Here is a 26,053-nt window from a genome sequence, read left to right on the forward strand (position 1 = left end):
TCCTGGTGGTGAACAACTGTTCAGGGAGTTTTATCACCTTGTCTTGGTGAGAAGAGCATCCAGACTCCTCTTACGTGCACTGTCAAAAACACAGGACAAAGTGCTCTGTAGCGAAGAGTTTATGCCTAGAGCTTTAAAACTCTGCACAGAAATGGATTTATTGTAATCACTTACTTGGCTACTCTACTCTTGTTAACAATGCCACTTTTCCATAGTAATGCAACATTCAAGACAATTCATTTCACCCTGGTTAATAACTACTTGAGCTATTAAATTCACTTAGTCTTCAGCCATATGCACCCAAGACAAATCTTGTGTGTCTTATTTAAATAGCAATAGAAATTATTAAAATGTTCCAAAACTAAATCGCAGGCACTATTCCTTTCAATCCATAACTACAGCATCATAAAGTGGATTCTAAAAGGAGTATCATACAGCAAGTTGTAATAACAGAACTAATTATTATGTCCAGACTTTTTACAAAGCAAACAAATGTGGAAAACGTGTATTTTACAAGGATGGTGTCCGCAAGATTCAACCGTATCAGCCTTTTGATTGTTAGTATTGATTGTAAGTAGAAACTGGAAATAATCCAATTATCCAAAATTTTCATTTCCTTAACAGATCCAGGGCTTTAGTCTACGTGGCAGAAAGTCCCATAGAGTTATCTTACAATCAAGTAATTTTTAACTACTGCTCTGCTCAAACATCAGAAAGGAGGATTAAAGACCTCAAAAGTAATTTATGTCATAACTTTTACTCTTCCAGAACATTTCTCAGAACTAAATCCAGTTTTCCTCTGGTTTAATACAACAGCTACGTAGCTGAGTTCTACCTGAGCAACCCCCACTGCTGAGCTAGATGAGTGGACACTGCAAACTCCTGTGGTCACACAGCCAAATCAAGCTGTTAGCTCTCAAGTCTGTGCACATTAGAAAAATTTATCCATTATTTTTTCTAAGTATGTCTATTGTAAGCATCTCTTTTGCAAGATATGCTTACAGCTCTTAACAGTGATTATGAGGAAATTTAGTATTACCAGATGTATTTTGAGAAAGGTTTATAGGTCTGGGACCTAAATTAATTTTTTCCTCTAGGGAAGGAGGTCTATGACATGAATTTTCACCTTACGATAGCCATTCCGCTAGACTCATGGCTATTCTACCTACAAGGACAGGTCTACTCACAAGTTCAGTCTGGAAGACAGGCTATGCCTACTACCAGCTATTTGTCATACTACCTTTGCAGTGCTCCCCCACTTGAAAAGAAACAGCAAACAAGTAATTTGTCAAGGGTCTGGTATATAATGATACTAGATAAATTATGCTGGCATTTGAACAAAAGAGTCAGAGAGGAATGTCTGTTTTTAAACTGGAAATATATATGGGCCTGGAAAATAAACAAAGATCTGCTCTCCACACCCAAACCAGAAGAATGATGCTGACAAACAGCTGAAAATTACATTACTTTTAAATAACATCATAAACTGCTATTAAAATATCACGCAGCTGCAGTTAACAGAACATGCTAATTGCTTAAAACACAACTCTAAGAGAACCCATAAACCTTTTTTTACATTTTTATGTGAAAAAGAACAATTCCAGAGTCTTTTTAAGTCTGCTTATTTTCAGGAAAGAAGAAAGTGTAACTAAAAAAATTTAGAATATGAGTCACATCCTTTCCTACTGTTACCACATGCAACATGTGTGTCCATAAACACAGAGGTTATCTACCCATACGACCTATACAAGCATGACATTTAAAATTGAATCAGAAAGCATAAAACCAAAAAGGTTTATAGCTATACTCTGATAAACCAAGGTTGCTTTCTTTTAAATGTTAATGGTATCACAGTGTCCACTTTTATTTTACAATTGTTGGATCTTAAACTTCTCTGTGATAGAAAGCTTCAACAGTTTAATTTTTTTTTAAAACAAAATACAAATTATTAATTATGGATAGCACTAATATTGATCTCACAGGTATTCTAAAAAGTAAGTATATAAGAACAAAAATTATTTTGGAGATTTTATTCCTGTCAAATGGAACGACTGACTTGTAACATGGCTTATAATGCTACTGGAAATAAAACAAATCATAGTCTTCAAGTTGGGGTGACAGGTGCCAAAGCAATATAGAGTAAAGTATGGCAGCTTTAATAACACATTCATCTTTACTTATGTGAGTAGATTTTGCTCCTCTGAACAGTCCCACTATAGTAAATAGAATTGTTCCAGTAAGACGTAGTGACATGAGCAACATTTTCTACGAGCAAACCACCAGGCCTGATGGTCTTAGCAATGTTGAGACCACAGTGATCATGAGCTACAAATTACCTACAGCTTCAAAGGCAAGCACCAAAAAAGTGGATATGCATTGATCAATAACTGACATGCAGTGACAATATAATATTTACTCATAATTGAAAGAGTCTTAAACAAAATAAGCTGTACTTTGTACTCTTAAATGTCACAACCAAATTACTGCATGGATGTTAGTCCATCAGATTATTTCAGGCAAAAAGCATGTATTGCATAGACAGATTATACTTCCCTTATTAAGCATCTGCTACTTATTTTACAATTTCACTAAAACGTTTTAGCTTAATAGGTAGTCTCATTTTTTCCATGCATATTATAAAAGCTATTCCAGTAAAATTGTATGCTTATCTGTAGCAAACTTTGTTAACTATCAAACTTTCATACTCGTTCTGCAGAGATACTACAGTTTTCTTACAGGGATTTTCATGGTGATACAGCAGATTAATAGTAGTTGAAAGAAATTCTTATCTACTGAAAAAAGGAAATTGTTTAGAGAGATACAAACAGATAGAAACACACTCCTCTTAAAGTTTTGTACCTACCTACACCTTTAGCCATAATAGGCTATAAAATAAATTAAACCATTAGACCATTAAACCATTAGACATAGTTTCTCATTGTTCATTACCTATGAAAAAACATTTTTTACAGGGTTCACAAACACACTTGTCAAGAAACACACAGCTCCATGCAGTTTAAAATAAAACAATAAAAATTAGACTGCAACTTGAGAGAGATAGAAAAGAGAGTTTCTCACCCCTCAAAACAAAACTGGAACTTTGGTTTATAGGAACGGCTATGCCCATATACCCTCCTCGTCATCCTGTGTGCCAGACATTAGGAGATGCACAGAGAAGATGTTAGCATTGGAATAAAAGAAGAAAAGGTTAGTTACTTTGGTGCATATAAAATACAATTTTCTTGGCTGTTAAAAACATGATTTTTTTTTTTCTAAATGTAAGCCAGCGAAGACAACTGAACAAGTTTGTGTTACATATACAAGAATCTGCATCTACAGCAAAAAAAACCCCAACAACAGTGACATAAACATTCTTCCCACCCAGTTAAAACAGTGAGTAGGAAGTAGATTATAAGATTAAATATTAAAAGATTATCTATTTTTTAATTGCACACAATTCAAACCAACATTGACAGCAGAAAGAGATGAAACCTTACAAGTAAGCAAAGTAATTACTGTAATCAAATGGTCTTGCATTCTGTCAGGTTAAAAGATAAAAATTGCTGAAGAATCAAAAAAATCTATCATTAGTGAAGTACACTTTTCTAACATGCTATCAATTAAATCTATCTTTTAAGCAATCCTTAAATACTGCAAATTGTTGAATACTGTTAGACAGTTTCTCTCTTTTTTTCCATTTTTGAACCATTAGTATTACTCATTTATTTAGAGTTTTAATGATAGATAACATTAATGGTAAATATAAAAAAATCATAACAATTTCATGAATTTGTTTTTAAAAGGGATTCTTTTAGTGTAGATATGCTGAAAGCAGAAGGTCTTTCTTTACATTTTTTATAAACTTGAAGTTAAAAAGAACAAAATAAAAAACATGAACTAAACCAGCAGAGTGAAATGTTCTTCCCTGGATACATTTACTGACGATAAGATAACATTTTTTATAATGATTCTTCATCTATGCACACACAGCGTGTATGCGCATATGTATATATAGTTCTGCTGTGCCAAATTCTGGTGCGATACTCTGCTTCTAGAGCATAGAGGTGCGCAACACAATGCTTTTCATTTAACTCAGCATTTCAAAATCAAATAAAATCTCATCATTTTAGATATCCTTAAAATTCACCCATTAATATTTTAGAAACTTAAAAAAAATACATTCTATAGTTTCAAAACTTTGCAAGTTAGCTGGTGTAACATACTGCTGGCACTTAATTAAATCTAAAACCTAAATAAAATGAATGGTAATTAATTATGATTGAAACGGACAGGAATTTTAGCCTGAAAATATACACTGCCAGTATCACTACTGTTCCTAGTCCATTCTTGGAATAAAAAAGAGCTCCCAGATGTCAACTGTTATTAAAAACCAGATGTTAAGATAGATGTCTTGCATGTTGCTGAATTAAGTAAAGAAATCTGACAGCCCACTATAAACTTAGCTATCATTTAACACAGAAGAAATGTGGGTAAATTTTTTACAGTTAACTTGGAACACGTCTTAGTTATAAGGTCTGCACAACTACACCACAAAGCAAAGACATGGTAAGGCCTGAATATTCTTATTTATTTTTGAAACAAAGGGACAGATTCTGTAAAACTTCCAATGAGCTGGGTTTGCCTCACTGAAAATACAAGTCCTTCCCTCAGAATTCTACAGGAGCTACTGTTACTCAGGCCTACTAACGCTAATTGAACTGACTTTGAAGTTGACAAGAGTTTTGCCAGAGTAAAAGTTGAAGAAAGACTGAAGGATTTCTTTTCCACTGGGTAGTTTGATCCTATTTCACTAACAGAATGTATTAGGTTAATCTTTGGTGATATCTTTAAAAACAGCAAAAATCAACAACATGGGCAACTCAGTACATTTCCAAATGACTCCTCCAAACTACATACAGCTGTTTTGCTGTTTAGTGTATTGTAATTCTTCAAACAGGCAGACGTTCATTTTTACTTCAAATATTTGCATGATGTCTTTTTGGCGGAATTCTAGAGGAGCTGAAAAATCAAATATTGCCAAATATTTTTAAAGAGTATTATGTGAAATTACATGCTATATAGTTTGACACTGATCCTGACATACAATAAGCAATAAATTAAAAGCTGGAGCTCAGTTAATGTCAATCAACATTGCTTTATTGAGTACTAGTCCTGTTGAAATAACTTTCTATCTTTTTCAATTACACAGAGACTCTTTTTGATAAGGTAAGTGTTTTGAAATAATATGCTGAGATTTCTGTAAGGCATTTGATGATGTGCCACAAGACACAGCGTCAGCAAAATTAGCTCTATATACAGTGAACGTTGCTGGAGAAGGAAGGGGACCTGCAGATACTTCTCATCCCAAATTTGTTCTGTATTCCCATGATCTGAACAAAAAGTCTAACAAAGAATGCTTGGAAAAGTGAACAAATTTGGGATTAACTAATAAATGTTATCAGCTGCATACACGTATCACTGAAATCATGTATACACTGTCATCATTTGAAAACATACAGGGCAAACATAGAGGACAGGGGACTGCATCTGAAATCGATGATATCAAAAAAGGATTTACAGATCATGGTGGAAGTGAACATGCAATACAATGTTGAATTTACAAGGACAAATACAGGCAGAGAAATAAAAATCAAAAAGTTTGCTGTATCTCAATGCAGTAGCATAAGACCAATAATAGAATTACACATCTGGTCCTCATGTCATACTCTTGTGAATATTTGAAAGACTGTAACCAGATCAGGAAACAGCTACAAAATTATTGAAAAATAAACTTGGCAGTGAGAAACAAAAGAGACTCAACCTGGTCACTCAGGAAATATTAAAAGATTGTTTGATCACTATTAACTAACACTTACAGAAAAGGAGACAGCTTTAGCAGAAAAAAGCTAGATAGAGATTATAGGATGTAATTGCACTGCAAATATGGTACATATTTTTCAATAGCGCATCAGTTCTTGATGACTTGAAGATTTTTATATCAAGACTTAGACACTTTCTAAAAGATATGGCTAACTGTATTCAAAATAATTCAGAAAATTTACAGATTTAATGAAGAAATTATTGAGTGGTCAGGTCCAGATTATGACCATGGTCCACTTCTCCTTCAACATCTACAATTAATAAAAATCCTCTTTCATCTTTTTTCCTCACATCTGTTTTAGTGAGAATGTCTGTGCCATGATCTTATTCTGTACACAGTTTATGACATATTTTCCAGTTTTAGTGCTTAACAAGTTCATAAAAAATTAACTAACACAGTGATCTGTTTTTACAGACAACTGAATTAAAAAAGAAACCCTCACTGGATTTGAAATTTTTAATACTAAGAGCAACCTCAAAACCAGTCTCAACATAGTGTCTTGTTTTAAAAACGTGGATCTATACAGTATTGTGACTTGATATATACCTAACCTAGAAAATCTGTTCGTATTTCATTTTCAATTCCACACACTGATTATTTATAGAAGATAAATAGACTTGCACTAACCTAAGCAGAGCTTGCTCAGTTAGCATCCCTATCAAAAAAGCCCAATATTTCATAACTGTGTGCTTTATTACCTAATAAGTTTCTGGTTAGTTAATTATGTCATATATTGATGCTAGGTAACACACTGACCTAAAAATGCTTGGTGCTTGATGACAGTTGAGGAGAAAAGCAAAATTCCTACAGATATCAGAGAATGCCAACCCTCTTTTTCATTAAAAAAATAGGATTAAACCAAAGAACCATAACATCATGATATGTGCTCTCACTTTTTAATTTAACTGAAGCCATAACATACAGATGCAAGATCTTAGAGGAATATTAAAAGAACTCATTGATCGCTTACTATTCCCATTAAGCAGACAGGTTGTTTTCAAGCCTGCACTACCTCCTTCCAGTGCATTCAATCAAAGTTATGAAATGAGACTCAACTATCCTTGTCATTCTGCTGCTTGTTACATTTTGAGGAGCGGATACTTAATGGTGTAAATCCTACCTTAGTGTTATACGTTTTACAGATCTTTTCTGTATGGATAGAAAAAACTACCCAAAAGCACTGGATAAAAAGCATGTAAGACTCAGGATTGTAGTTTTCATTGTTTTTATGAATAAACTATTCTATCAAGAAGCTAAGGTTTGATATCTCAATGCAAACAAATAATGTAAGAGAATACAGAATTCTTCACTGATGTTCTGAGACAAATGAAGTTCATTACCTATTTTTGCATTCTTGACACACTGTAAAGCAAAATAAAAGCTGCAGTTATGGCTTATCATCTATTAATATTGGATCAGAGGCTTCCAGAAGTATGCTTAGTCTTTGATATCAGTGTGTATCCTACAGAATCATTAATCTACGGCTCTTTCAAACAATAAACTATAATCAAGTAATTTTTGATTAATGTTTGTGTACATTAACTGCTTTTTAAACTTGGATCTTTCATTGGTTTATAGGGCCAAGAATAACAATTCAATGACAAAAACTGCAAAGCAAAATCTTAATTACAGACCAGCAAAAAGGGAAAAAACCAAAATTCAAGAAATACCATTTGAATTGATAAATTAGTATACATGCTTAATTATTATAAACTTCTCATAAATTCAAAATATTTAAGACATTGAATGCATCGTATTTTTAGGACTGACATCCAAGTCTCTAATTTGGACATATAATTAGGTACAGTACAGTGGTATAATCTCAAATACTATGAAAGCCTTTGTACATGGGCTGTTTATAGATTATTAATTCACTGATTTTATCTCATCCTTTTGCTAGTCCTTCCTTTTTTCTGTGCTGCTACTTACCATATTTGCTTAACATCTTAAAAAAAAATAATCTGGTGTTACTAAGTATGATTTGCTGTTCTGATCTAATTGCCACAAAACCTAACGTCAAAACCTCAAAACCGGCTTCAAAGTAGCAGGATGAGGAACTTAAAGAATAGCGCTTGGAAAACGCTACATACAGATGTAGAAAGTTTGTATAAAGATGCCTCTGTTTTATTATTGAAGTGTATCTCAATATAAGATTTACAGGCATATTTCTCAGCCATCAATTCTTTAAGGTTCATCAGTTTCAGTAGTAAATTGAGACAGTGGCCTTCAGATAAAAGGGGTTACATTACACAGCAGGTTAGAAACAAAGGATAACTTTGATCATGGTCTACATGATTAAGTATATCTAAAAAATTTTAATAATCAGATGCCAGAAATTTTAAGCCTATTCATAACCATTCTGCATATAGCATACTCTTGATTACTGGTGAACATGAAATAGTTGCAAGAGGTTATATTTAGCAGTGTGGTGCAGCAGCAACAGATCTATAGCCAATACAACTGGTACTGAGAATCAGCATCTGTACAATACACCTGTCTTGGGGGAGGTATTCTGGATTAATTTTGCTCTATTTCCAAGACTGAATTCCCTTTAGCAATTTCATTGTGTTGGGGGACTTGCTGGAATGCATCTTTCAGTTAAATTTAATCAAAAAGGAATTCAGTGTGCCCACTCCAACACTGCTTCTGAATATGAACCATAGTGCAGTAAGTAGGAATGATCAGGAGATTTGATTCACATCTGCACTTTTGATCAGAACTAAAAACCCAATGTAGATGCAGTCAAAGACTGCAAAATTCTGCATTACTATGAGGCCCACTGGTGTATAAAATTTGGTTACGTGAAGAATATAGTGAAACTGACTCAAAAAACAGACAGCAAATACTTCCACAATGCTGAAGTACAGCACACATCCCCTCACTTTTGTGGCATGCAAGTATCTTTATAAAATCCATTCTTTAAATTAAAAAAAAAAAAAAGAAAAAAAAAAGTCCTAATCTCCTTTTAGACAAAAGCTTTCGCAATACAGGCAACATTAAAAACTTGATGAGTTAAGCTTTTCTGGCTCTTTTCCCACAATAGAAGACCCTTCCTGACAAGGCTCATCACATTTCCCTTTCATGTGCTGGCATGCTAAGAATTAATGTCTTAACTTGGGTTAAATAAATCTAGTGATAACCTGCTCATCTCTTGAACTAACTTTCTGATGACTGATTTACGCTACTCTCCTTATTATCTGTGGCTACTAATGGGTCATTAAACATGTAACTACTGGCTCTGGACTGTGAAACTGTCCTACTTACAGCAAACAATTACATTTACAAATATTAATTTCCCCTTGTGACACAGAAATCTACCTGCTAAGCAATGACGTGTCTTTCAAATCAAGAACTTAATCTAAAATCAAAATCTTTCAGAGCTGAGAGAGTCTTTTATCTGCTACTCAATTTCTAGGAGCAAACATAGCTGAGGACAAATCCCACGAACTCTCCACACACAGAACAATTGACTACAGAAGAGTTTTGTGCATGAATGATTTGAAGAACTGAGCCTGTAACTGGAAGGGGGAAAGAGTAACAGTGGATTCATTTAAGGCTTTGGTGCATAGAGTTTTAGAAGGTCTTTATTGTATGTTTCATTTGTATATTCAAAAAGTTGAATAAATCTCAAAAATTGCTTCAGCAATATGGATTTATGTCACAGGTCTATTTTCAAACCTATCCATAACAGAAGGGGTCGTAAGTAACCATGCATCACTCAGTTATGAAAATGACTACAAAACCCATCTCACCATTTGTTCTATTTGTATACAGTTAGGTTAAAATCAAACATAAATACTGGCAATGGGGGTAAGCTAAAGGTTATTTCTGACCACTTACTTTACAACACCCAGACTAGCATTAACATGAATAAGATGTTTCACCAGATACTCATGCATTCTAAAGCTTTATCACTAGATGAAGCGGAAACTCAATGCTTCTTACAAGAAGTGGTCCGTGAAATCAGATTTGCAATGCAAAAATTTATGGTCCCCTTTGTAGTGAAAGCCTGTGACATGTTATCTCACTTAAGTAACCAGCGCCAGATATGCAACTTTTGTTATCAAGTTACTGTCTCCCAGAAATGCATTTTTGGCTCTTTCAGCTGGTCTAAAGACCTATTTTAGACTATGATGGTGGCAGCTAATTTTTCTAGTAAGAAATATAAGATAAATGTAAACCTCTATATAAGTGTTGTATATTCTAACACACACATTCAGGGGAAGTGAGGGGGAGAGGTTTCTATAGCTAAACATGATCTCAAAAAATTCTTCCATATGTGGAAAAGACTGCAAAGCTAACATATAAATACAGATATATATAAATATACACACTGAGCAGTATGTATACATTTATATCACATTCATTAAACCTCAAAACATAAAATAAATTCATTTCTGTAAGCAAAGAAGAGGTATAACTTTTCAATATACAAAATCCGTCTCCTGGAGGTATTGTAGACAGCAAAACCTATTTTCTACTTCTTACTTTTAATATAGCTCCAGTTTAGCTGGTCTCTTAGTCAAATTACAAATTTGATACAACTAAAAGGTATATGAAAAATCATCTGGCTATGATATAATTACAATTAAGAGGTAGGAATAACAAAAGCATTAACAAATATTACAAACTTCTATTGCCTTTTACTTTACAATGAGAAACCTTGAGTAGAGCATAATGTTTGTAACTGTAAAAAGGCAGTATACCAAAATCAAGCACTAGAGTATCGCTGAAAGATAAATTCAAACTCAGAGCAGACTCTTCCAAATCTCAAGGCTCTTTCTTTTGTTCCATCACAAGTACAATGTAATCCACAATGAAATTTAGGTTTGAAACCAATCATATTATCCTCAAAATCTGGGCAAGCCTCTGTGGAAGACGATTTCAGTTTTCTTTTTAGGGTAATGTAGACAAATACCTAGATAGATGTCAGAGGCAGGAAAAATTCTCTGTATCTACTGAAATAAGCATATGATAACATTTGCTGACTTTTGGGAAATGCTTAGAAATTACATCCTCATTAGAAGAGAAGTATTTGCCATTTGGTAGCGTGTTTATAATAAACAATATAGCTATGATAATGGCATACAATTTAATCAGAAAATTGACTTTTTAATGGTGACCATGATTCAAATAAGATTTTATTGCATTCAGTTCAACAAGTCTGAACAATGTGTGATATGAATCACAAGATCGTTCTTCCGGAGGGAGAATATGTGTCGCAAAGATGAAAAATTAGAGGAAATACTTAAAAATGTGAAAGCATTTATATGACTAATTTGCACTGCACTCCTGAGATCTCAAAACACTAATTAATTCAGCACAATACTAGTTATTTACAGTGGATATGCCTGGGATTGTTTATACTGAATGTACCGACAAGCAAACCTTGCCCTGCCCAAATTCCTAAATTAAATAAATCCATGTGACTCCAATGAGCTTAGTGCAGGCTCAGCACTGTGCTAATGCAATTGCGTGCTTCCTTGCAGCTTGAGGCACCAGCAGAACAAGTTCACATACATTTAGTGAACAGACAAGAGCAAGCTCACACCTGCCCAAATACAACGTGTAAACATACAGGATAAAGAAACACACAGAATATTAAACAAATCTGGGTCAGGGAGGGAGCCGGTAACTGCAACTTACTGCATTAAACAGCTATATCATATCACTCCTTCTATATACTAAAATATCACTGGTGCTTTGGGTTTTCCCGTTATTTTTGTTTCTTCTTTCCTGAACAACTAAAAGACAAAGCTTTAACGTTGCAGAAAACTCCTAAATATGATATTTCAGTTTTCCAGATACTAAACTTCTGCTCAGATTGAACTTTCTACTCACAGCCTAAAGAAATTTGAAGAATTTTATGCTTTTCAAATAACCATGGTTATTTGGATAAGCTAAAATAATCTGTTTTGTTTTATGTTTGTCCTCCTTTTAAGTTGCGTTGTTTGGTTTTGTGGGTTTTTTAAAGGCAAATCCCAGTTTCAATATTCCTGAGGCCTATGCAGGAGTTTGACGTTGGCAATTTTCCAGTATGGCCACAGAATATATGGCATTGTGCTAACAACCAGGGCTGCCAAAATACACAAAGTAGCATGCACTCCTTTCCCTTAAAAATACATATGGATCAATACAGTGATTTGCAGATCAGGATCCAGACACTAAAATAATAATCGTTATTTGACTGTCTTGTGGCTCTGATTTCAAAGTCATCCACCTCAAACAAAATCCCATCTGACCTGTTCAGAGTTTTTCACATATCATCTTTCAGCAACTCCAAGGATATTTAGCAGTTCCAGCTGATGAACAAAGACCTGTTGCCAAGGCCAGTCACCACTTTACAAATCAATAAACACTTTTTTTGAGAGCACATGGTCTTCTTCAAAAAGTTCGTTTTTAGTGGCATACTCCTACTTCACAACAGATTGTTGTCAAGTTTGGTGCATCATTGCATGTGATTTCTTTTCTCAAATGAATGAGTTTACCAGCATACTTTCAAAAGTCTTTTTAAAATGACACGTATTTAATACTAAGACAGCTATCAGTTCTTTAAAAGTTGGCTTTCTGACTGGAGAGTAGCAGTAAGGGAAGCTTCATAGATACACACTGCCCCATTACTGGCCTAATGAGGAGTACTTTTCCTTAAGAGGATAATTCAGAAACCTCGAACTAGCTTTTAGGCCTCTTTGCTAACATTTCAGAGTAATGGAAAACTTGATGGTGAGTTTGTGACAAATTACTTCTAAACACCACCACCTTGTAGAAGGGCCATCAAAAATGTTTTAAATAGGAACAAAATCTCAACATAGCCAGACTGGATTAAAAGATGTAAAAGGACATGCTACATGCTTACAACACCATGTGACATTCCATCCTCAATTACAGCTTCTAAGAATAGGGCCAACTTTTTGGAAAGCAGCCAGTTCCTACAGCCTTATGGCACGCCCTATGATATTCATATTTTTCTAAAAATCAGATTCTTTTTTATGAGAATATCATCTCTCATCATAAAACAAAATTAAAATATATTTGTAATCTTGGTGACCATGGAGAAAAGCATTCACCTTTGACTCAACTATAGCTTGGGAATTCAGGAAACTCATATGAGATGAGAAACACCTCACATTTTATGTCTTTAAAAATCTCCAGTACTATGCGAAGTAAGAAGACTTGATAGTTCTTATAATCATCAGGACTGGCAATAAAGTCCTAAAGTATGAAAATTCTTTGGATGTTATACCTTCAGCCTTCCACTGCATGGATGCAGAATCAAGTTCTTCCATATGCCCTCTCAACTAGCGTAACTTCCTATTAAGAATGTCATCAAACTAACTTAAGTATATCCTAGACACATACATGTCATAGATTACCTACACAACTTCTTTTAAGTCCCTTTTTTATGTAGAGATGCTGCTTCTAATTTAAATAATCAAGTACAGTTTTTTACTATGTAGTCCATAAGTAGTAGCTTGAACTTAGGACCTTTCAACCACATAGCAAAGATCTCATGAACTTGAACAAGAAAGTCCTGGGCGATAGCAAAAGAATGCTATTTGTTACGTGGAGACCATGCTAGAGTTAGGGATGTCATATGTGCCAATAATTTCAGGACTGTTTCAGAGACAGCAAGGAATGTAAAGTGCCCATGGAAATTAATAGTAAGTGAATATGGATGACTAGAGCCTGAAACTCAGAACAGGTTACAAATATAGAGGGGCAGAAAGCCTTCTGAGATTAGAAAACCAAAGGGAATGAGATGTCTCAATTTGACCAGACTTTTGGTTAGTGAGACAGAATTCCCTGTTGGTTAGTAACTTACAGGTCTGTCATGATACTAAAAGTGCAAGAAAAAAATGACAAAAGGACTGCAGTACAGTAAGGCAGCTGTGGCAGGGAATACAAATGTGCTGATTTCTATCAACTTTCAACGGTAACAGCAATTTTCTTCAAGAGCACACAGTCACTTGTTTGACACAAACAGGCACTTCCTTCAAAACATTTTCAACACAAGGAAGAAAACTGAAAGATGATGTGGGCAACTGAGGCCAAGGGAAAAAGTTTTTAAGGAAAAACAGTAAGTATGTAGAGGCGAGAAATAAGAGAGGCAGGGAGTTGGACAGTAGGCTTTGCGATGAAGTCTATGCTATGGGGCAGGACAACTTCTAAATCTGGAAGTTCAAATTTATTTAGCCATGGGGTTTTTTTGTTCCAGATAGTTCTTGGATGCAACGATCCAGATTAGATTACTGTAATGCACTCTACGAGGGACTACATATTACAACTCCTTGGAAACTGAAACTAGTACAGAATGCTTATTAAGCTCATTTTCATGCTAGGAGTATTACACCCGCACTCCAGGATACACACTGACTGCCAAAATGTTTCCAGGTGGAATTTAAGAAAGATTGCCAACTCTCAAGCCAAAACTGAAGAGAATAAATTTAAGTTTTTAGTGCAAAGCTGCAAAATTATCATTTTTTCCAAGTTCTTTAAAGACTAGTAAAAATGGTTAAAATTGCAATGTTATTGACGTGGCAGCACTCAATCCCCAGAAATTTATTTATATCAAATAAAAATCAGATGCACCAACATAACTAGAGAACACATCATGACTCACTGTAACATGACCATGTGTACGGGCAGAGGAGAGTCAGAGTTTTCCTACTGCTCGTGAAGTTTTCTTACATCTTACCCAGAGCTTAGGTCCAGACATACAAGGGCAAAATGGTTGCCAACCTCTACCTCTCCCTAAACAGAAGAGCAAAAAAAGAGGGAATAAAGGCAAGAAGTGGCTGGAAACTTGGCTTTGCTCTCTAGCAGCAGCCAGAAGACCTAAACACATCCATTACATCTGAAAAAAGTGCCCAACTAGTTCCTTCAAGAGAAGTCAGAGATCCTATCCTTATTACATCTAGAACCATGCTGCCACATGCTGCCCATAGCGGGATATGATACTGAGTAACAGTTAAAACAAAAACATGATCATTAAAACAAAACGTCAATACCTGAACTGAACAGCACCATGTAAAAAGTATGCATATTTCAAGCAGGCTGTGTGTGCATTTTCCTTCCAAGAGACTGGTGGTACACCATTCTCTTTAAAGGGTGTATAGACTCACAGTAGCATATATACAGTGTTTTACACCAGTAAGTGGGAAATGTCTTACTCTTTGTTATAAACATGTACTCAAATGGACATGTACATACTTTTACAGTTATATATGTAACATACATGTATTTCTCTATATAAATGTAGCATATAAATTAGAAAATCCAGTATTACCCATAAAAATGAGAAATATTTCAAGATTAACACTGTATGTTCAACTATCTCTTTCTCTTCAGAATTTGTGAGAAGACTTTCAAAAACCCTCCCTAGCATTCACTAAATTAGATGGCATTTATGTTACAATATGCACCACTTTCTTGTCTCCTTACAAAATTAAAAATGCCCTCTGATGATTTGCAAGTTTATTATTTTCTCAGTTTATTCTGTGGTTTCAAACCACTAGCAGTATGTTGGATTATGGTCATCAAAAACCACATATCTAGAATTTATGTGTAATACACTATTGAATGGGAAATAGAGGTTGTAGGGCACATGGCAATCATATTGCTGTACAAAAGAATGCTGTATGGAAAGGTAACTAACACAACACAGAAAGTAAAAAAAAAAAAAAAAAATCCATAATTGAAAAATGTAAGCTAAAGCAATGACTAGAGTTCACTCACGATTATCATTGACTGTGCTATTCTCAAAGACTATTTCAGCAAGGATTTTGCTATGGATCTCCTATTTTCTTAGTTTGCAAGCAAGTATTTGGCGGGGTAATCCATTGTTCATGAAGCCTGTGGAAATTTAGGGATGGCAGTATTTCAGAACACCTACTCCAAGCCCAATGCACCAACACAAGATGAAATAAAGCTATTATCATGTGCCACAGATATTCATCTAACCTGTTCTTAAAAATCTCCAAGAAAGGATCTTCCATTACATGTATATGAAAGAATGTCCGCACTTTCTTTCCACTTACAGATTCATTAGACTCATAGTAAAAAGTTTCCTTTTTTTAATAACTAACCTAGTTATTCTTGGTAAAATTAAATTTACCACTGCTACTCTTTCTCCACTGGGCACTGGAATACCATTGATCATCGTCTTCTTTATAACAACATTTTATGTATGAGAAGACTTATGTCTCCCCTTTAGTACTTTCTAGACTAAACAAACCCAGTTCTTTAAGCCTTCCTCATAGGTCAGGTTCTCTAAAACTCCTATCATTCTTGTTGCTCTCCTTTTGTCCCTTTCTAATGTGTCTATCTTTCTTAAAGCATGGTGATCAAAACTGTATACAGCTTTTCAGATTAGGTCTCACCAGTGCTCGAAAGAACAGAAGAATTGCTTCCTGCTTCTTTTCCAGTATTACATCCATCCCAGAATTAGATGCAACTTCATTGCAATGGTATTCCACAGTGCAATCCAGATTCCTTTTTCCATGCTATTGCCACATCAGTACCTGCAACTTCTCCCTTGTAAATGTACTTGTCTTTACTGAATTTCAGATTACTTAGTCTAGACTTTCTCTCCGGTTTACTGAGACTGGAGCAGTTTATTGAGCAGTTTAACTGCTCCTACTATGCCTGCAGCTTCTTGCAGCTTGGTTCATTATCAACAATATTCATGTTTTTTTCTATTTCATCACTGAATTAATTTCTAAACAAATACTCCACAGAAGCAGATAAAGGACAGACCTCTTTGGGACCCTGCCATAACTGTCCCTCCAGTCTGACAATGAGTAACAGAAAATTTGTCCGTAGCATGTTATTTGTATCAGTTGCACACCAATCTCATGGTGATTTCATAATTAATTAAAATAGTGTTATTTATAGTTACAGCTTTTATTATTGCAATGCATTTTACATTACATGTTAATTACATTACAAATTCATGTATTTATTTGTATATTACAAATATATGGTGGGACAGCATTAAAGGCCTTACAAATTCAAAGTATGTCACAGCTACACTTTCTTCTTTAGCCACAATGCCAGTTACCCTATCAAAGGAAATTAGATTTGCTTGACATAATTTGTCCTTGACAAATACAGCCAGACTAAATATAGGATAGGTATGCCATGTAACAGTCATCTAGACCTGCATTCTGTTTTAGAGAGTGGCCCAAAACTGTCATCTAGGAAAGATTGCAAGAATAAAGTGAGTACATATTGATAAACAACCTCATATCTTCAAGAATGTAACGTAAAAATAGTTTATCTGGTCTAGGATAGGAACTACCAGTTGATGATTAGGAAAACAGGATAAGGGCAAAGCAAGTATGAAGTGATCTGATATACACTGAGATGGATAAATAGATAGATAACGTCATGCAGCCTGATACAGACATCAAGCTACTGAAAATGAACAGTAAAAAGTCTACGGGCTTTTTATTGATTCACTGGTTAATAATCTATTCCATAATTTCCAGGGTCTAAAATAATTATTCATAAATCCCCATACATTTTATTTGTAAAGATGAGAACAGAGTTTGCCTTCCTCAAGACTCCAGGGATCTCCTATATCCTACATGAGAGCTGTCAAATACAATCATAAATAGTTCAGAGTAAAACTGAGAATGCTAGTACTAGTAAATACTAGTAAAATAGCTAGTATTTTGTGTGCTCTATCTTTAATCTTGTACCGACTTCCATCATTCATATAATTTCTTAAGTTTTTTAAGTTCTTGAATATGTCTTGACACAGACCTTCATTATGCTTCCTAATCATTCTTTTCCCTGAATAACCTGTTACTGTGCATTGAAAAGCACCTTCTTCACTAAATGTTAGCTCTGTTACATTGTCTTGTCCCTCAAATTTTCTTTACAAGTTTGGGTTTCTTGAATTAGTTGAAACTAGCGTCTGGGTTTCAGTAACACAGAGAGAGGTTGTTCTTACCCGTTTTTTCACATCTCTTGCCTTCATTCTGTTTTTCTCATTCTATTCCTTGCACAAAGCCAAACCCTTTTTTTTATTTCGTGGTCATTTTCAGACAATTTTGCCTTCTTTTGTAAACTCAGCCAACTTATCTCTGTTAATTAGAAACAGAACTAAAACCAAGACAACAAGTCTTTAATAGCTTTCTCCACTTTCTGAAAGAAAAAGTTGTTCTTAACAAATTCCAAGAACTTGAAGGATTCTGTGTTCTGTTGTTCAGGTTTTGGGGTTTTGTTGGGGTTTTTTTTCTTTTTAGTTGGTATCCAAGAAATTGAGTTTTCTCATACTTACCTGTTCCTGTCTTTAGTACAACCCTATTGGTCATTCTAAAAAAAAGCGTCATTTGCCTCTTTGTCTCCCACTCCCGATTAAGTAGTCTATCATACATCCCCATTGTAACTTTCACCACTGTTTTTCCCTTTTATTTCTACCCAGACATTATGAACTTATAAACTAATTTAGTATCAAACAGTGATTCTTTGTATAAAAGCAATGTTTTATTTCTCTACCTGAAAAAGAGTTACGTGCTTCTATAGACTGTTTTTCCTACTCCAGACAAATACATATATGGATAACTTTCCTCCTTTTCCTACCATGACTGAGTTCCTTCTAAAACTCCTACAGTTTTCAACTCTCACTCATTGTAGTAGGCTAGACAGTCATATAGTGGAAAAAAGTCTACCTTAAAATTTGAAAGTCATCTTCAGGCCAGACTCCATCCATAGCTGACAAGCTCTCCACTTACTAAGCACATTCTTTCAAAGTGGAATAGTGGCACCCAGTATCAGCTGGAAACAGTGGCATGCTGGCAGCATGGTTTACATATATGTTTTAATTTCAAAATATAAGTTTGTTTCTTGAAATTTCATCTACTGTGGCTCAGCTTCTTTCATTTGCATTTCTTGCGGTTTAGCATTTCATACACACATACACATATATGTATGCATGTAAACACACACGCGCTATTTTTTACCATAACAGATTTTTAGCAGTATCAGACACCTCAGAAAACAATTACGAAAACATGTTCACTGGCAGAAAGGTATTTTAAGGATGAGATAAAGTTGTCACTAGAATTTGAAATATTATTTTGGTGTGTATATATAAAAATATAATGTATATTTTATATAATTACATTATGAATTAAAGAATTTATTATTTCCAATACTATAACTTTATAATGACAACTAGCTCTAACTATAACATTAGTACTTACAGCTATAGCAATACTATAGCATTATTTTCAGTATGACAACCATAAAATTAAAGCAGATACTTTATTTTTGGTGGATCTGGTCTTTAAGATTTCCAGAAATAAAAGGCGCAGAGTTTTCTGTTTGGAAACATCTGTTTCAAACACATCAAAACAATAAACTTTTCGGTCAAGATGTCTGCTTCACCCAGTTATCTAGGAACCAGAAGTACTGAGCATGCATGCTGGACACTTAGCAAATTTCTGCCTATTGAAAGCAACATTATCTGAAAAACCACATTAAAGTATTCCAAAAGACAAAGTGTTGGAATGCTAATAAACCACAGAATATCACAACCTCTTCATTCCAAACATATATACAGTGTAAATATTAATTTAAAACTATGTGACAGTAAACTTGTATTTTAATTTTCACTTAACTTTCATATGATTAATATTCTAAAATATTATCAATAAAAACAAATTAGTTACATATTTACAATTTTAAAAAAATTTTATTTCTCTCTAAACAAATATTGAAATTCACAAAATCAACACAGTATTGGGCTTATGGATGTTTTTTCACCCTCGGTAGAGAAGAAAAGGTTCAATGCTAGCATGCTTATTTAACGTACTTTAGAAGACCATGTTGTTAGGACAGTTATTAGCCCTTTCTGAAACACAGGTCACTAAGAAGAATATTCTAAGAAGAACAGTACTGAATTACTAAGTATTTTTAAACTAAAACATCTCAGGAATTTGGTTTCTCTTGCCTAGTTAAAAATGCATCACTATTGATTTTAAGCCATATCTATTATTTGAAAGCTTCAACAGAAAGATACTTTCAAAAACAGCTTCGAATCATTGGTTTACAAGTTGCCAAAGGGAACTGCTGCACAGGTTTTTCAATACTAATGATTAATCCATTTACTTTAAATAAACAAAAAAATTATTACAAAAAGTGCATACTTCTGAAATCACTAGTAATCACCAAGCAGGAAATTTTTCGAGTTATGAAATGCTGAAAATAGCTGCAAAACTTCTAAAGAAAGACAGGGAAGAAAAATGTATGACACCAGACAAAAGGCCAAAATGTTTAAATCGTTTCAGGGATGGAAATAAATACCAGAACTATTAGTTTCAGTTCAAAGAACACATCACTTGCTTATTATTTCTTTGGAGTATTTATTTTATCTTGAAATATCAAAATAGTAAAATTATAAAACTGAAGGCGAAAAAAGAGGTGACTAACCTGATCTGGAGAGGGTCTGTGGTTGGAGTGTTGTGGCCTCCCAGGAGATCGATGATGGTGGTGGTGGTGATGGTGGTGGTAGTGGTGATGGTCATCATCGTAGTTATCTGCCATCAGTTTCATTCTGTTTTGTGTCTGTTTGAGATGTAAAGTGAGACAATTCTATCACATGCTGGAATATATTACTCTAACAGTGTTTTAGGAAGATCTTAGCTCTTTCTAAGCTCTCTTTTTTTTTCTTTTTTTTTTTTTTTTGTAGCTGTAAGGATCTAACAATAGAAGTCTGGACTGCTGGCTCACAAAGTAAAGGAAACAGAAATAGAAAAAGCGAACAAAGCATGGGTACACATCTTCTGTCTCAGTTTTCACATGAGTAGAATTGCACAAAGTCAGAAGAGGATATGATCAAGGACGTTGTGTTTGAAGGGTGTCAACAAAGACATTCAGCTTTTCTAAATTTACTATTTTAGAACAGTTTCCTATTTTTTCCCAGTCTGTTATTATATATTGCCAATTAACTTGTAAAATCTCACTGAAGGGAATATTAAGTGTCCTTCAAATGTGTACAGGTGGCTACTGAGGCATGTCAACAACAATCATGAATAGCTATATTAAAAGGTCTATTTGGCTTAATTATTTTAACTGTACACAAGGATCACCCTGCTAAACAGTAAGTTAAAAGAATCTGCAAACTAACTGATACAGAAACAGGCACTTAGAGAAATAAGTGATTATGGAACTTGACACATGTTACTGAATTAAAGTAAGTCTTAGATATAGATCTTGAAAAAAAGATCAACACTTCAGCTACTGCTGCGTACAGATAATAAAATCTATGTCACTATGAGATAACAAGATACATCGCCGCTCTTTATCACTATTACAATTATGCCATACCATGAAATACATAGACTGGAATAATTCAAACCTTGCTCATAACACCAAAAAAACCTTACTACCAATTGCCCAATACCAGTGGATACAGTACCGATTTTTTCTGTTAGTACGACCGAAGGCTGTCTCAGGCAAACTTGTTAACCTCTAATCAAGTTTTACTTATTTTTGCACTAACAAAACCCAGAAGAAAACACTGTCAACTCTCAAAGACCTCTTCCAAAATTAGAAGAATCAATTAGAGACATATACAATTAATATCATGCAGATGACTGAGGGAAAGATAGCAGTCTTAACACACTTGATGTCATGTTCAAAAAATCTCACCTGAGCTCTATAGGAGAAAGGTTGTTCCTGAAGAAGCTTTATCTACTTTGTGCCAATTCCCTGTGTGGACATCATTTGTGTTGGTCAAGCACAAACAAGTCTGCTTTGCACATAGACACTTTTGGTGAACAGTAAAGATAAGAGACTGAAATCAATTGCAAAAAGCCACAGTTTAGTTCTTCCCATGCTCCAAGGTAGCAGGATTCATGCTAACTCCAGTGAGGATGCTGGCTAAACACATCACCCCAGGACTTTGCCTAAACTAATGAGTTCTAAAGGACCAACTTAAACAGATTAATTTAAACACAACTCATTTGTTTGGGTATGTTCCTATATTAACAGGTCTAACTGGCTTCCAATTCGAAGTGCCCATGAGATAGCTAGTGTCCCATAGCTAGTATGTGGTAAATTTACTTCCAGGACTATTGTAAATTGATTTTCCTATAAGAACAATCCTATGTCAAAATCTCCATTAGGAAAAGTTCACTGGTAAGTATATTTTAATAGAAAATGTTAAAAACTCAGAGACTGCTATTAGAGTCACCAATTTTAATGTTTTTTCTAAAGTAGAAAAGAGATCTGGAAAAAAAGCAAACTAAATATTCATTTGACACTGTCACTACATGGTATAATTTCACATTTTTAATACTATTTTCTGCACAGTTGGAACAATTTCATTTTCTCTCTCCCAGATAAGAAGACGGAAGCATACAGCTGTATGAATTTCAGCTATGAATTTGTACCGATTTTGCCAAAAGACCAACTCAATCTGAATCATCATAGTTGGTCTGTTTGTCTTTAGATTCAAAGAGGGAGGCGTTTTGAACAAAAGAGTGGAAAAAATGGAGAATTAATAGACAAATAATAACCCACTTACTGTAAACACTGTAATATCCTGCCTCATTGGGGAAGCTCCTAACATTTTATTAGTTTATTTTCTTATCAATGAACAGCCTTAAATTTCCTACCTTTCAACTGTATTCCATAAAAGAATGCAAAAGTTAAACAAGATGATATATGCAATCCTAAAAGTGTCCCCTGTAATGAGGTGTTGGGGATTAGACATGTCATGGGATAAGAACTGTAAATGAATGATGTCATCTTTCTAATTTGGTGCTGAAATATAAATAAACCACTTCTAATGTTTCTTCCTTTTGGATGCCAGATTGCAGTAAAATGTGCACAAAGAAATGTTAATGCTGTAATAGGCTTCCTTTAGTGTGCCTGTTCTGGAAGCAAAATATATAAGAAATGTGAAATGAGAATTTCTTTTCCACTCAAGTGATCATCAAACCATCCAAACTTTTACATGACTTGTGATTGTCATTAGTTTCTTAAAATGATGCTAAATATTTTGCAAAATATTATTTTAAAAATATTTTTGTTTTTATTTGTTAGCTTTTCACAATGATAACTAATATGATTTTGAGGTTCTGATTGTCTTTGCTTTAGCTACTGTCAGAGTGCTATACTTCCACACTGAACTGTATTTTTCAGGTATGCTCAGCTTTGACTTAAGAAGTATGAACAATGGTGATGATTTCAAACTTTCAAAAGCGGGACTTCTGAGGAGGATGAACAGAAGGATTTCTGGAGGAGGAACAAAAGTAAAGCCATTCAGAGGAACAATACAATTCTTTTCAGGTCCTTCTAAACAAAAATCTGTAATATTACTTCTGTTTGATTCCCTTGCTAACTCTTTTAATCTTTAGTAGGCTTTGAAACGCCAGGTATATTTTTATTTGAGGAAGAAATTAATTAACCACATTGAAATTCGTTCAGGACCCCAGGGCTTCACACCCCTACAGCTACATACAAGCACATACACAAACACACAGAAAGGCGTATACATTTTAGGATGTTGGTTTATCAGACAGTAAATCCTCATGGTCTGGGTCCCATATCAACACATTAGGACACTGCTTCAGTACTGACTGCAAGGGAAAAATACTACCTATTGACTTGGCAGTGCCATCATTTCCTGCAACATCTTCAGCATACTTGAAAATTTCCTATTCAAAAACATCCAAGACCTCTTCTCATTTTACTTTTGAAAGCACAATGGATTATTCAATATGACTTTTCTCAGGAAACTCGGTCTTGGAATGTTCAATTCATGAAAATTAGAGTGATCATTGTAGACGCATTTAAACCGTGCCATATCTAACTTGCATCATATGTTACTCTGCCCAAGTTACTCTGTATCTGAAATAGCCATATTATAGAGTTCAAAATTTTATTCACTTCTTCCTTTAAAATTTATTATTGATACAGTTTTCCAGAAAACAGGGTTTCTCAAAATTTACATAGCCACAGCTCTGACAATGAAGTTATCACACCAACGGTTCTTTTTGAAAATGCCTGCTGAACACCAAGCCCACACCTGAGAAGGAGCAGGTTTTAATTTGGATTTATACTAGGAAAGAAAAAAAATGTTAACTTGTAAAATGCAACAATTAATTAACTGCATCTTCTACAGACCACGTATAGCCTTATTAGTTTTAGCCTAAACAGTTTCCTCAGATTTTTTTTTTCTTTAAATTTATTGACTACATTCAACAAATACTGCATCTATTTTGAAATAAAGGAATGATAGAGGAATTAAAAGCAGCTTAAATCTAGGTGCACAGGTATATTAACCCTTAGGGCTTGAAACAGTTGTCTTTGATCATTCAATATCACTGTTTGCTAAGATGTCAAGGTCATGAATGGTATGTGTAACTGAATTTTTAACCCACTTACCAAAGAATTTATGATCTAGCACTGTAAGAAAACTGACAGATATTTCTTGTCCTCCTAAAATTCTGTTGAGTTTAAGTAAGGATCTACTGAAGTGAAATGAAAGTCCTTGATTGACTGGTAACAGACTAAATAGCTTAACAGCAATCTGTAACTGTAAAACTATAATATTAAAACTGTCTTTTAAAAAATATTTTAGCAAGGTGGCAATAGGGAACTATGCTTTGATCTGTCATCTGGATCAAGTTAACAACAAAACTCTCATGAATGAGGTTCAAATGAGGAAAAATAGTAAGATTTGTTGCTCTGGGATATAGGTGTAATACCATTCAATAGCTATTACTTTCCTTTGGATTTTCTTCTCAATCTCTCTTCACTAAATGGAATTTGAAACATTTCTAGAATATTCACTTTCAATAGGGTAGGATTTTTCCCTATATAATACAGGAGGGAGGCAGATATAAGGCCTACAAGCTATCCTGGAGATATCCTGTGGTCTAATTATTAATGCATGGAATTTAAAATCTAGAGACCCACATTCTAGCTTTGATTCTGCAATGGCCTCTTGTTGTCTTCAGTGACACAGAACCTCTATTTCTTGCAATCTCACCATTTGAAAATCCACAAAGCACTTTGGTGCTTCATGTGGTAGACGTTTAGTTCTAGTCTTCCTGATTTTTACTAACAAATGACTTAACCTAAGCTTTTTTCCCCTAAGTCAATAATTTTAGAAAACACAAATAAAATCTTGTTTAAGCTTTGAAATACAGAAGGTAAGGATCTAAAAAACTGTGTGCTTAAGACTATACAGTTCACAAAGTTTATCCAGAAGTTGCATAAACTTAGTGGAATTAACCTGGATTTAATGAAGGCATGTGCAACTGCAAGTGGTTTTCCAGTATGAATCCAGTGCTTCAGGCCTGAATTCCATTAGCTGAGGGTTAACAAAATGTTTGCTAATTAAGCCAGCTCTGTACTCACGCTCTCCAAATAAAATCAGTTTTCAGGTCAGAACAATATTCTTACACATTCTTTGAAAACTGTTATCGTCTGAAGACAAATGAAGAATTTCTTATAATTTCTACTGCTACACAACAAAAAGTTGCTAGTTGCCATAGAATACAATTTATAGCCAATTTGTTATTTGACAAGTGACAGTTAAATAAATGTTGGACAACAAATGCTGTACTTTGCCTCAAATATCCTTAAAGTTCACCAAATTACATTTGTCACTCACAATCTGTTAAAGGACTATAACAGTTTGCACAAAATGAAGACCGTATGAAAACAGAATGTATTTGCTCATTAAAAAATACAAAATATTCCACAATGTAGACTGTTACGCTTGTGTAACAGGAAGAGAGTCTTGAAAAGTAGCTACAAAAGGCACTTCAGAAGGCAACACAGAATGCTGTGTTTCTAAGTAACCCTTATGGTCACTTCTAAGACCAAATAAGTCATCACAGGCTACACTGAAAATTAAAATTAAATGCCATGTAAAGAGGTTTTTGAGCACTGGTTCACTAATTATCTAGATGAAGCAAAAAAGATAATTCCAAGGCTATTATTTTTAAAAAGCCTAACCTTGCAACTGCTCTCAATTCTTTTTAATGGTAGCACACTTCTTGAATCAACACATGATTAAATGAGACAAGTTGTTAAAATATATCCACCAACTATGGTTTTGACAGAAGGCCTTGTGTCATTGTTCCACAAGCCAGAGGATCTGTTAATTGGCCATTGCTTTGAAGGATCTTTTGCCAATACTAGAGC

The 26,053-nt window shown here is 34.4% G+C and overlaps 1 protein-coding gene across 12 annotated transcripts in view; it reads right to left on the reverse strand.

The window, feature by feature from the left end:
* The window catches only part of ERC2 (ELKS/RAB6-interacting/CAST family member 2), a 534,400-nt gene that overhangs the window by 116,206 nt on the left and 392,141 nt on the right, over positions 1-26,053 (reverse strand). For all 12 annotated transcript variants that reach the window (XR_003920743.2, XR_003920742.2, XR_003920751.2 and 9 more), the window contains 2 exons: positions 20,321-20,455; positions 3,079-3,144 (listed from right to left, as the gene is read on the reverse strand). Coding sequence is in view for 1 of the 12 variants with exons in the window: in XM_029996089.2 (XP_029851949.1) it covers positions 3,118-3,144; positions 20,321-20,455 (162 nt within the window). In the remaining 11 variants the exon portion in view is untranslated. The remainder of the gene's footprint in view (positions 1-3,078; positions 3,145-20,320; positions 20,456-26,053) is intronic.

The sequence above is a fragment of the Aquila chrysaetos genome, chromosome 20, assembly GCF_900496995.4.
Source record: "Aquila chrysaetos chrysaetos chromosome 20, bAquChr1.4, whole genome shotgun sequence".
NCBI lineage: Eukaryota > Metazoa > Chordata > Aves > Accipitriformes > Accipitridae > Aquila > Aquila chrysaetos.